The following is a 12,535-nucleotide window of genomic DNA, read 5'->3' on the forward strand; positions in this document are numbered from 1 at the left end:
TGGGCAGGCCAACACCTTACCACACCTCCCAAAGAGATTCTGAGCTTCCAGGGGTCAGTAGGGCCTTCTTTCTTGTACCTCCAAGGCCGGGCACTCATCATGGACACTGCAAGCTGAAGAGTAGGGGGCATATGACCTTCTGTCTTTCAGCACTGCTTTAAAGGACACTGCATCTGGCTGACACCTGACATTCTCAAACGAGATGGCAACTGGGGTGCCTGGAGTCCCTTCGGCTCCTGCTCGCGTACCTGCGGCACAGGTGTGAAGTTCAGGACCCGTCAGTGCGACAACCCACAGTGAGTTTGCCCTGATGTTTCCCAGTCTTCCTGGGTGGCAGCTGTGCTCCCCAAGGGCCCTTGCTAGCCTACCCTATCCTGCAAGGCTCCTCCAGATGTCAGTTCAGGAGAGGGTGTGAGAGTAGGCAAGTCTGGCCCCTTCTCATCCTCCCTGGGAGGGACCGAGACTTAGGAAGGGGAAGGCTCACAGTCTGCTGGGGGCAGAGCCAGCCCTGGAGACTCGGAAACCTGGTCTCCTTCCTCCTGGCCTGCATCCTACTCTGGACCCCAACCTGCTCTGCTCTTCCTGGTTGAGGGCATCAAGACAGAAGGTGGAACAGAGATGAGGCAGTGGGGATAAAGAGAAGGGCTCTCTCAGGCCCTGGGAGGCTGAGAGCCTGAGCAGGAGAGCAAATGATTGCAATCAGGCAAGAGGCAAGGTCAAGCGGCATGCCACCCGTGCCCAACTGCCCAAAAGGGGAAAGCCTGGAGAGGTGTCTGAAGGCCCACCAGGCTCCCACCTCCACCCACGCGCCCTGTCCAGCCTCCCAAGCAAGCCCCAGCCCCTGTGCTATCCTCAGAGCGCCCCTGGGGCTAGTACTCGAGCCTCACGTACTTAGATTGACAAGACAGGAAGTTAGAAACTCAGAGGCTACAGGGTGCTGGGCAAGGACTTTCAGGTTCCGGTCCAGGATGCACCGTCAGAGGAGCAGATCTGGCCTGGCCTCCCCGTCGCTCCTTACCAGGCCCTGACTCCTCCTGGTGCCTGCCTGCTGCCAGGCTCTTGGGGCTCAGGGGACTCAGCCCAGGTCTGGCCCTAGGGGAGATCATGCAGGTTGCAGGTACTCTATCTTCTGTCCCTCCCCACATGTGCACTTTAGGGATATTTTTCCCCCTCTGGCTGGTCCAGCTTTCTTAGGCAGCAAGGGTTGAAGGGCAGCAGTAACATGAACAAAACCGCCAGAACCACCTGCCAACCCGTCTGTTCACAAACAGTATCGGGCCTGCCCAGTGCAGGCCAGCGCCCCGTTCCCTCCACATCAGTGACCATCAGACAGCACAGATATGCGCATAGAGCTCTGACTGTGGTTTGCTCGTGCCAGCCTGGCCTGCGTCAGCACCCAGCCTCCAGAGCCCAGCAGAGCCCGGAGGCCCCCACACTCCAGGGGCCACTCCATGGGCCTCCCCTTTCGTGTGTCCTCCTGGAGATAATGGCTGGGCCTCTCACTGCCGAATCTTTAGTTGCTGCTCCCTGTGCTCAGTAGTTCTTCCTGGGATTCTGGGGCCAGTATGAAGACTTCTGAGGCTCCCCGCTGGGCCCCTGCCCCCTGGGTTGAGTTCCCTCTGTGTTCTTTGCCCTGCCACTCTTGTGATTGCAGAACTGCAGCTTGCAGCATGAGCTCAAGCTCCCCAGTTTCTCTTCTTCCCGGGCCTCCCCTGTATTCTCCCACTCACACTCTCTTTTGGGATTATCCCGGATTTCTGTTTGAATATGTCTGTCTCCTGCCTAGGCTGGCCCCTTCCTGCTGTTTCTTGCTGCCCGATGCCCTGGGCTTCCCATACCTACACACCCAGGCCTGCACCCCTTCCTGGTAACGCCCAAGCTGTTATTGTCATTTGTCTGTTGTCCCATCAGGGGCCATGATGTAAATCTCAAAGTCACCCTTTCTTTCATGGTCCCATTCAAACACTGAGCCTCTTGGTTCTTACTCCACAAATTTCTGCGGTCATTATTTCCACTGACTTCCCCCAAGAACATGGCACTGTGCAAGGAGCCTCATGGAAGCCAGCCCCTTCCATCGTCCATTCTGCAATGCTGTATGCTGTACACCCCCATCACAGCAGAGCATGGCTTTTGCCCAAGACTCAGGTGGGGCCTTGGGTTCTGCTTGGCTCTGTCACACCTGGCAGATGGCAACACTGAAGCCCCCCCCCTCCTCCCAAGGTGCTGGCCTGCCGTGCTCCAGCACCCTGACTTCCAGGGGCACTTGCTGGCCACCAGCCAGCACATTTCCCATGGAGTTAGTGCTTTTAGGACTGGTGAGATTCTCAGCAAAGTAAGGAAATTACAGATGTACAGCCCAAGTTTTCTTGAGGTGGAGGAAACCTGGAGATGTACCTGACACTTGTTGAGAACACCTGTAGCAGGATTCCACTACTTCAGATTTACTGTGAGTTCTCACTGTGTGTGAGGCCCAGGTCGGGAAGATGTAGGGAAGGCTCACCCAGCTCCTCCACCCTGGGGCTTATGGCCGGGGGTGTGGCAGACTCTACAGGCCCTGTTACAGATCACTGCTGGTTCACAGCCATAGCTACAGGAGCTGGGGTGGGGCCCGGGGTGCACAGGGCCCGAGTAGCTGCTCCCTCCCCTTGGGGCCCCCAGGAGGATTACCAGCCTCTCCTGTACTGATGCGCCAAGGCTCTGGGACAGGGCAGGGCTGGGTTCCTTCACTCAGCAGCGCTGCCCCCTCACCCCCAAGGCTCAGGGATCCCCTCAGATCCCACAGGTGGCACTCTTAAGTGCTGGCCTCTTCCTGGTGGCACCCCATTGGAAGCCCTCTCTGCTTTCTCCTCCAGCCCAGCCAATGGGGGCCGCACATGCTCGGGCCTCGCCTACGATTTCCAGCTCTGCAACTCGCAGGACTGCCCTGACGTGCTGGCCGACTTCCGCGAGGAGCAGTGCCGGCAGTGGGACCTGTACTTCGAGCATGGTGACGCTCAACACCACTGGCTGCCCCACGAGCACCGGGACGGTGAGCCCCAGGGGGAGCGGGCACTCGGTGGAGGGGCCAGGGCTCCCTGGGCCACTGGCTGCCCCACGAGCACCGGGACGGTGAGCCCCAGGGGTGTGGGCACTCGGTGGAGGGGTCAGGGCTCCCTGGGCCACTGATTCTGTATGGGCATGCCAACAGAGCCCACCCTGGGCTGGGGGCTCATGGCAGGACTGCAGTCCCAGAAAAGCCAGGGAACTGAGCCTGGCCAAGGATGCAGCAGAGAGGGAAGCTCCAGCTGGCCCCAGGCGCCTGCAGTTGCCCTCTGGTGGACAAGGCTGGCATTGCACCATTAGCCCCGCTCAGCCGCAGGGCCGGGACAGGCCAGAGTTGTCCAAGGAATCAGGTTACCTTTGACCTCTCATCTTTCAGTGAGAACTCTCCGTTCCAAGTGACTTGAACTGGTTTAAGCACCAAAAGGCATTTGTTGGCTGCTGGGACTGAAAAGTCTGGTAGCTTCAGGCGTGAGAGTGTTTGTATTTCAACTGGATCCCACGCAGTTTCCGTTCTTTTCAGGCATCGAGCAGAGGGAGGCGGGGTCTGCGGCCTGCTCTGCTGTATCTGTTACCTCAGCTGAGCACCTGTTGCAAGCCCCACGTGTGCATGCAAGGAGAAGGTGCCAGAGCAGATGGGATTTCCCCCCGCCCCCAAGAGGGGGACTGTGGTCTGGCAAAAAATCAAATAATGATGAGGTGTCTCAGTGACTTCTGAGACAAATGCTGAGAAGGGAAGGTGCCCGGTACCCGAGACTGAAGCAAGGGGCATCTTATTTGGGGTTACAGAGGTGGACTGGAAAAGGTCTTCAAGTAGAGAGCTGGCAAAGAGCCAGCTGCCCTTCCCCTGAATATGGGGTTCCCTAGGGAGGACCCCAGCGATCCGAGACCTGGCTGCATCCACAGCAGCCTGGCTCAGCTGGGGGAAGCTAAGTCCCGTACAACAGGGTCATGAAGCAGGTTGCTGTCGTTACTCCTCTCTCCCTTTCTCCCCTGACCCAGGGCAGACATGGGGCGGGGGGCAGGTGAATCATAAGGAAACGCTCCTGGGTGGGAGTTTCTTTGCGAGGTGCTTCCCTTTAGCAAACTTAGGGAGGAAACTACAAGAAAGTGAGCGGTGCGGCCAGCCAGCCAACACCCCCTGCTTCCCTTCCAGCCAAGGAGCGGTGTCATCTCTACTGTGAGTCCAAGGAGACTGGGGAGGTGGTGTCCATGAAGCGTATGGTGCATGACGGGACACGCTGTTCCTACAAGGACGCCTTCAGCCTCTGCGTGCGTGGGGACTGCAGGGTGAGTGCCCCAGGAGCAGGGGCAGCGATGGCTCAGGGCCTCGGCTTTCTGGGGCTTCGGGAAGACTTGCTGAGGTTAAGCATGCAAAGTACTGCAAACCGCACCTCGATCAGGGCAGGCTGTCAGAAAATGTTGGTTCCCAGCCCCTACTCCCTGCTGTCCTCCTCCATGACAGGGGTTCTCAGACTTGAGTCTGAGGAGCCCCCTGAGGAGCTCAGGGCCCCACCTCAGAAATTCTGCTTGTGTAGGACGAGGCCGTGGCCCAGAACATGAGTTTCACCAGCGCCACAGGTAGCCCGGACACACTAGGTCCTGGGGACCCCCTTGTGAAGCACCACTGTGTCCTTGCACTCCGCTGGGCACTGGACAGCTTACTCTTGCTCAGGGGAGCCCACTGTGGTTCTTGTCGGCTTGGTTCTTTGTTGAAATGCTGTGTTTTGTTACTGTACTGTCTTTGGGTGTCACAGGAGACAGCTACAGGGCACACTCAGCATGTTATTAGCGACGTGAGTGCAGACCTGCCCCCTTTTCTAGAAAGAGCAGGGAGCCTCTGCAGCTTCTATAAATGTGGCAGACTGCAGTGTTGACGAGGCTGACTCCCGTCTCACCTTCCTGAGAAGTGAGCATCCTCAGGCTATCTCTGGCAGAGAGCCTGCGGCAGTCCCCTGGAGGGGGTGGAAGAGGCTGGAAGAACAGAGAAGAGGGGTGTGGCGTCGTGGGAGGAGAGCACAGGGATTCTCTCCACACGTGTTTCAGTAGGATTGTAGCCAGCAGGGAGGGCAAGCCACGTAGTCTGCTCACCTCCAAACACGCAACCAAGTATTAATACTTGAAAACAAAGATAGCAATGTCTCTTCCGTAATTGTGGGATTTTAATTGAGGGAGGAGGTGACTGAATGATGACACAGAAAAGTCACTTGTCATTAAAGAAGAGCGTATTACTTTCATTTCCTGAGGGAAGAGCATGCTGTGCTGTGCACCAGGTTCAGTTAGGAGCAGAAGGAGCAGGGGAAAGTCTGGGCCAGAGCTTTTATTGGGGTTTCCATAGTGGGAAAGGGGAGGCAGGCAGAATAAACAGCTTGGGGTTGGCCAGTTTGAATAATTCTCTAAGACTGCATGGCCAGAAACTGGCTCTGTAGCCCCTTCGTAGTCTGGAGACCCAGCCCTCAAAGGTCTTTGTAAGACAAAAGGCAGAAATCAAAGAGAAAAGGGAAAGGAAGCAGTCTCACAAGAGGTGGTGAGAGGAGGATCTTGAGGAGTGAACTGGCTCTGGGCTTCCTGGCAGCCAGGGCAAAGAGGGAAACCTGAAGCTGCGGCGCATGCTAGAACAGGCAGGGAGCAGAGCAGCTAGAGGAGAGGCTGTCTTCCCTGCTGAGTGTGGGCATGGGTGTGAACGTGGCCTCAGGCAGTGTGCTCACACCCCGGGTCTGCTCCACACAGAGCTCTGCGGCTGGGAATGGTGTGCTGTCGCAGGGCTGTAGCGAGCAAAAGAACCGGAATGTGTTACTGCCTCCACCAGGTGGCCTCGGGCAAGGAAACATCCCTGCTCTGTGTGGAACGAGTTTTAATACTAGGGTGGACAGTGTTGAGAGGATTCATCGAGAGAATGAAGGCAGAAGCGGTCCTACCAGCTCTTGTGTCCCGCCCACACGCCCCGAGACAGACTGAGAGGGCACCATTCCTGGGAGCAGTGTGAGGGAGGGACCTGCAGGCCGAAGCTCTGTGGGGAGCCCCAGAGGGCCGCTGCGTGGACGCCGGGGACACAGGCAGAGGCCACGTCTGATTCATGTTCACGAGGACGCTAGTGTGCTATGCCAGGGCAGCTTCGGGACTAAGGCCTGGTAGTTCAGCTGGTAAAGGATCCACCTGCAATGCAGGAGACCCCGGTTCAATTCCTGGGTCAGGAAGATCCACTGGAGAAGGGATAGGCTGCCCACTCCAGTATTCTTGGGCTTCCCTGGTGGCTCAGCTGGTAAAGAATCCGCCTGCAATGTGGGAGACCTGGGTTCTATTCCTGGGCTGGGAAGATCCCCTGGAGAAGGGAAAGGCTACCCACTCCAGTATTCGGGCCTGGAGAGTTCCATGGACTGTATCGTCAATGGGGCCACAAAGAGTCAGACAGGACTGAGCGACTCTCACACTAGGCTGTGCAGAGTCCGCTACAGGTTACAGTGTCCAGATGAGTGGATGAGTGAGCAGGGAAAAGGCTGGTCCTTGGGTGGGTGTCTTGCTAATCCCGTTCATGATGCCAATTGTCATGCTGTTCACACTGTCCACACCATTCGCTGAAACCAGGGTAGGCAAGGCACGAGCTAAGAGGCTGGACGGAGACTCGAGGAGCCGCTGGAACTGCAGACACATTTATTCTCTCCTGGCTGACATGGCAGCCATAGCAGCAGACGTAACATAACACAACTGCACACAGCGTCTCTCCTGGCTGACGCAGCAGCTGTAGCAGTATTCACGCTGTGTTCTCTCCTCTCGTGGCTGACCCAAGGGACACAGCCGTGAGGCAGCAGTCACGCCGCCCCTTTTTACGTGGAGCTCACATATCCCTACAGCGCAAGTAACTCGCGGCTAAGCAAGCACCTCGTGATGCGCATGCGCAAGGCCACAAATGTGCTCAGCTGTTACATGGTCATTATGTACAAAATGTGGGGTGAGAGAGCCTGCACACGCCATCTGGGCCACTTTGCGCCCTCCCTGCAGTGGGCACACAGGCTCTTTCTTGCTCCGAAGCCCCCTCTCCTTCCTCTGCTTCAGGCTGCCGAGGGAGCAGGCGCCAGGGCCCAGTGGGGAGTAGGGTCTCAGCGGGCACCGCATTTCCCCCATCCCTCTGCAGAAGGTGGGCTGTGACGGGGTGATCGGCTCCAGCAAGCAGGAGGACAAGTGTGGTGTGTGCGGAGGGGACAACTCCCACTGCAAGGTGGTCAAGGGCACATTCTCGCGCTCGCCCAAGAAGCTTGGTGAGTGCACCCCTCCCTCCCCCTGCCCAGAGGCCCAAGCCGGGGGCTGTCTGGGAAGAGGGGCTCTAAGTCTGGGAGGGTGAGGTGGAGAGGCAACTTTAGGGGTCGTTGTGTCAGGCCCCAGGCTGGGTGGGGACAGGGAGATGCCAGGGTGTGGGGTGCACAAGGTGAGTCTTCAGTGCCTTTATTTGAGGGCTCCCTCCCCAGCTCTCCAAGGCTTTCTAGCCACCACTGGCCTCCCTTGCTGTCTGCCCCACCACTGCCGCCCCCAGGCACCTGTGGGTGGGACCTTTGACGAGCTAGCCAGTGCAGCCTGTGGCCTAGGGAAACGTAGGCCTGTCCCAACAGGGCCACAGGAAATTTGGGGCTGGGGAACTTGGGGTCCCTGGCCAAGGTGGGCTCTGGGAAAACAGCCCTCTGGATGAACCTCCTTCCAGAGTGGTCCCTCCACCTGGCTTCGGGGCTCTGGGTGGGCCTGTGGCAGCTGACTGCTCTGCCTCTGACTGAAATGGGGAGAAGCCACTTTGGTGGGCTTCCCGGGTCCTCACTGGTAAAGAAGCTACCTGCCAATGCAGAAGACGCAGGAGATGAGCGTTCCATCCCTGGGTCACGAAGATCCCCCGGAGAAGGGCTTGGCAACCCACTCCAGTATTTTGGCCTGGAGAAACCCCAGGGACAGAGGAGCCTGGTGGGCTATACAGTCCATGGGGTCACACAGGGTTGCACAAGACTGAGTGACTGAGCATACACGCAGGCACGCAGGCACTTTGGCTCAACTCTTTTGGAAGAAGGGCCTGGAGCAAACCTGCCACACTCCACTCAGAGCTGGTGCTGGGCTGCTGCCAGCTGGCTGCTGCACAGTCCCATGTGAGCAGGCTGTCTTTTGTTTAGGGATTAAGCTGCTGAGGTCCAGGGAGACCGAGCAGTTTGCTGAAAGCCTCTCTCTTGGTTGTGGCATCTTAGCTCCATGCGGGGCATGACTCCGGGGCTACTCGTGAGGACACCCACCAAGTTTTCAATGGAAGAGGTTGAAGAAGCGCCGGGATTTGAAAATGAGCCGGAGGGCTGTTGCTGTCTGGGATATACTAGCTTTCCCATGGGCCGCTCTCTCAGTGGGCAGTCAGAGCCCATCAAACACTGGGCCTCTGGAACCACCATGGAGGGCAAGGCCCTCCTCACATTGTCCGCATTTGACAGCGACTCCCTTCTCTTTTGGCTTTGTCTCCCCATATCCCAACCAAGGTTACATCAAGATGTTTGAGATCCCGGCAGGAGCCAGACACCTGCTAATCCAGGAAGCAGACACCACCAGCCATCACCTGGGTGAGTGCCAGAGCCAGACAGCGCAGTGGCTCCACAGCCTGACTCTTCTGGGGGTCGGGGGCCTGACTGGGAGGCATGGGCTGCAACCCTATCTCCTCTGCCCCTGGCTTGGCCCAGCTGATGGGTGGGTCTCTCCTTTAGTACTTTCCCAATGGAGAAGTCTTCCCTCACAGCAGTTTTGGAGGGACATGTGTCTAAGACATGCCATACCTCCCACTCAAAGTCGAAGGGGAAGCCCCTCGCTCACTGGAAGTCAGCAAGTTCCACAAGCAGTGGGTGCCGAGGCCAGCTGGTAGATGGGCTCCCATGGTGCGTTTGCATATTTTCATTTAGTTTCATTTTAAATTCAAGCGGTTCTTTTGGAATAGAGATGCCTGGCATCTCTTGGAAATTTGGATGTTCTGACAACTCGGGATGCCCCTTCTCACATGGCAGCCCCTGTGGCACTGTGCTCCTGCAGGCTGCCTGGAACCCCTCACAGGGGTTCACTCATCCACACGCCCCCAAGTTGCAGGACCAAAGTAGGAAGTGATGCTGGGGGTCAGTGAGGGGACCCCACATAAGTCCTTTCTCCTAGTTTGGGTCCCATCTTCTTCCCTGTGCCCTGGAGGGGTCAGGGGTTCCATGACTGCGGGCATCTAGCACCTCCACTGATGTGAGCAAACACCACTCTTTTTAAAATGCAGATGCTTCTTTCTTCCTTATTTTTAGAGGAGACTTTTATGTTGCTGTCCCAACATGGACAGCCAGTACTCCTTGTCTTAAGTAGGAGGCAAATATAAAAGTCAATCCCTTAAAAAAAGACACTTCTACCTAAACATTGCTTCCTGCCCAGGGCTATCCCTGCAAACAAGGAGGGAGGGTTAGTGGCAAGCCGGGGACCTCCTGGCACTTACCACGGCTCTCAAGGGAGTCTAGGAAACTTGTGCAGGGAACGGTTTTCTCACTGTTATCCCGTGATTTTTGTGCCCAGTCTGTGGCCTCCCTGCTAAAATCTTCCAGCAGCCCCCCAGGAGCCGCTTTCCACACTCTGGCAAGTGTGGGGCTTTATGCCAGCGGATTCTCATCTCCTGGACATTCTTTGTGGTTGCATAGTAGGCTGGGTCTGGAGAAGGCAATGGCACCCCACTCCAATACTCGCCTGGAAAACCCCATGGACGGAGGAGCCTGGTGGGCTGCAGTCCATGGGGTCGCGAAGAGTCGGACACGACTGAGCGACTTCACTTTCACTTTTCACTTTCATGCATTGGAGAAGGAAATGGCAACCCACTCCAGTGTTCTTGCCTGGAGAATCCCAGGGACGGGGGAGCCTGGTGGGCTGCCGTCTCTGGGATCGCACTGAGTCGGACACGACTGAAGCGGCAGCAGCAGCAGCAGTAGGCTGGGTGGTCCCCAAGTCAGGTCAGGCCTCTTTGGGATGTAGGGGACTGGTGGGGTACCAGGCTGAGCCATAGTTATCAACAGGGTGGGAGGGTGTGTGTGGGACGCATGCTCACCCCAGGGCAGGAAGCCCTGGTGTCCAGCAGGTACCCCTCACCCAGGGAGCTGGGTCAGGGAGGGCAGTGGCCCTGAGAGCCCCCTGAGTGCTCCAAGTAGACTGTAGTCCCTACCATGGAGCCTCTCCTCCAGGGCCTGAGAGGCAGATCCAGAAAAGGGCCCCAGACCCGGCAGGAGGGCGGGTTGGAGGGAAACTTAGGTCCAGTGCAGAGACAAAGGACAAGGCAGGTTCCCAAGGTGGCTTGGGTTGTCAGTGGGACTGAAGGAAGAAAAGGGGCTCTGCTCCCCACAATTCCCCCAACCTGTTCAAACTAGTGAACCCTGATGACCTCCCACACTTCTGCCCCCGGGTGATCGTGGCTGTCTCCCATCCTTCTGTCTTTTATCGTTCAGCCGTCAAAAACCTGGAGACAGGCAAGTTCATTTTAAATGAGGAGAATGACGTGGATCCCAACTCCAAGACCTTCATCGCCATGGGCGTGGAGTGGGAGTACCGGGATGAGGACGGCCGGGAGACGCTGCAGACCATGGGCCCCCTCCACGGAACCATCACTGTGCTGGTAAGTCAGACAGGGGCCAGGCCCGCCGCCTCTTGCAGCGTGAGGCGGGTGAGGCAGGTGGCTGCTGGGGAAGGGGTCGGGCGGTGCCTGGGAGCCCTGCGCCTCCCTGCAGCCTTCAGGCCATGTTCTGCACGGCCCCTCCGGCCTGACCTTTGAGCTGAGGACCTCCGTCTCTGTGTCAGAGTGAGGAGCACGCATGGAGCCACCGGTCTGGCTCCTTGCCCTGTCCCTGGGCGACCAGAGACAAAATCCCCTGTAAGCATTTAGGCTTCCCCTCCACAAACAACTCTGGGCGACATTCACGGCCACCTCTCATCATGCTTATTCTTGTCTGCTACTGCATTCAAACCCTGAAGCTCCCTGGGGGTGACCGATGGGGCTGCAGGAAATTGGACTGCGAGACCCAAGTCACACTAAGCCTTTGTCTCTGAGCAGCACTGGACCCCGGGTCCCCTGAGTCCAGGACCACAGGCTGCTCCTGGTGATAGGAACACAGAGAGGGTTGGATTTCCTAATTTACTTTTTAAAAATTAATTTCAATTGCATATGCAATATGTTTTGTCAGTAAAAAGAAATTAAAACACTACAGATAAGGCTCATGTGCCTTTTGCCCCTCTCTGAAGGTGAGCACACCGTGCTGGGGCTCAGCGCCCCACACCAGGGTGTGCAGCTGGGGGCTGGGGTGTTCACGCGCATCATGCTCTGCTCACCCCGCCCGCATGCACTTCCGTCCCCAGAGATGCCTCTGCTGCCCTGCCTTTGTCAGTGCACATACAGTCGGGCCTCAGTCCTGCTGTTTCTGTGTTGGTAAATTCACCTACTGAAAGTATTTCTAATCTCCAAACTGGGACAGACACACCTCAGGAGAAATAGGTAGGTTAGGTTCCAGGCAGCGACAGTAAAGGGAATATCATAGTCATGCAAGGCATGCGGATGCGTTTGTTTCCCAGAGCACATGAGATACTATCCTGTGGTCTGTGAAATGTGTGATAGCCTTAGGCCTGAAAAACAATGTACATACCTCAATTAAAGATAAAGAGCAAAAAGGCAACTACATAATAAAATCAAAGACCACTTGGTCAGTGATCACCATGATAAAAGTAATAATAATTGTTCTGCTAAAAGAGTTATGTCCTGCTGAGACTTACTTTTGGTTTCAGGTTCAGAGGATTCACTGGCAAAATAACCACCCTAGGCTTCCCTGGTGGCTCAGACTATAGAGAATCTGCCTGCAATGCAGGAGACCTCAGTTCAATTCCTGGGTCTGGAAGATCCCCTGGAGAAGGGATAGGCTACCCACTCCAGGTTCTTGAGCTTCCCTGGTGGTTCAGATGGTAAAGAATCCACATGCAATGCAGGAGACCTGGGTTTGATTCCTGAGTTGGGAAGATCCCCTGGAGGAAGGCATTGCAGCCCACTCCAGTATTCTTGCCTGGAGAATCCCATGGACAGAGGAGCCTGGTGGGCTACAGTCCATGGGGTCACAAAGAGTCAGACATGACTGAGCAGCAAATACAGAGCACATTTAGTAAGCAAGAAATAGGAAGTTTATTACATTAGCAGTGAGTTACAGTATGAGGACAAGTAATATAGTAAGAAATTATTATACATACATCGCCACAAGAAATATATATATATTTGATGCTGCTGCTGCTGCTAAGTCGCTTCAGTCGTGTCCAACTCTGTGCGACCCCAGAGACGGGAGCCCACCAGGCTCCGCCATCCCTGGGATTCTCCAGGCAAGAACACTGGAGTGGGTTGACATTTCCTTCTCCAATGCATGAAAGTGAAAAGTGAAAGTGAAGTCGCTTAGTCGTGTCCGACTCTTAGCGACTCTATGAACTGCAGCCTACCAGGCTC

The 12,535-nt window shown here is 56.4% G+C and overlaps 1 protein-coding gene across 1 annotated transcript in view; it reads left to right on the forward strand.

Annotated features, from left to right (window-relative positions):
• The window catches only part of ADAMTS2 (ADAM metallopeptidase with thrombospondin type 1 motif, 2), a gene marked incomplete at its 5' end in the record, with an annotated part of 244,363 nt that overhangs the window by 215,261 nt on the left and 16,567 nt on the right, over positions 1 to 12,535 (forward strand). The window contains 6 exons of the mRNA XM_010831012.1: positions 151 to 296; positions 2,853 to 3,028; positions 4,196 to 4,329; positions 7,172 to 7,295; positions 8,538 to 8,618; positions 10,509 to 10,675. Coding sequence (XP_010829314.1) covers positions 151 to 296; positions 2,853 to 3,028; positions 4,196 to 4,329; positions 7,172 to 7,295; positions 8,538 to 8,618; positions 10,509 to 10,675 — 828 coding nt within the window. The remainder of the gene's footprint in view (positions 1 to 150; positions 297 to 2,852; positions 3,029 to 4,195; positions 4,330 to 7,171; positions 7,296 to 8,537; positions 8,619 to 10,508; positions 10,676 to 12,535) is intronic.

The sequence above is a fragment of the Bison bison genome, unplaced genomic scaffold (assembly GCF_000754665.1).
Source record: "Bison bison bison isolate TAMUID 2011002044 unplaced genomic scaffold, Bison_UMD1.0 scf7180017864519, whole genome shotgun sequence".
Lineage (NCBI taxonomy): Eukaryota > Metazoa > Chordata > Mammalia > Artiodactyla > Bovidae > Bison > Bison bison.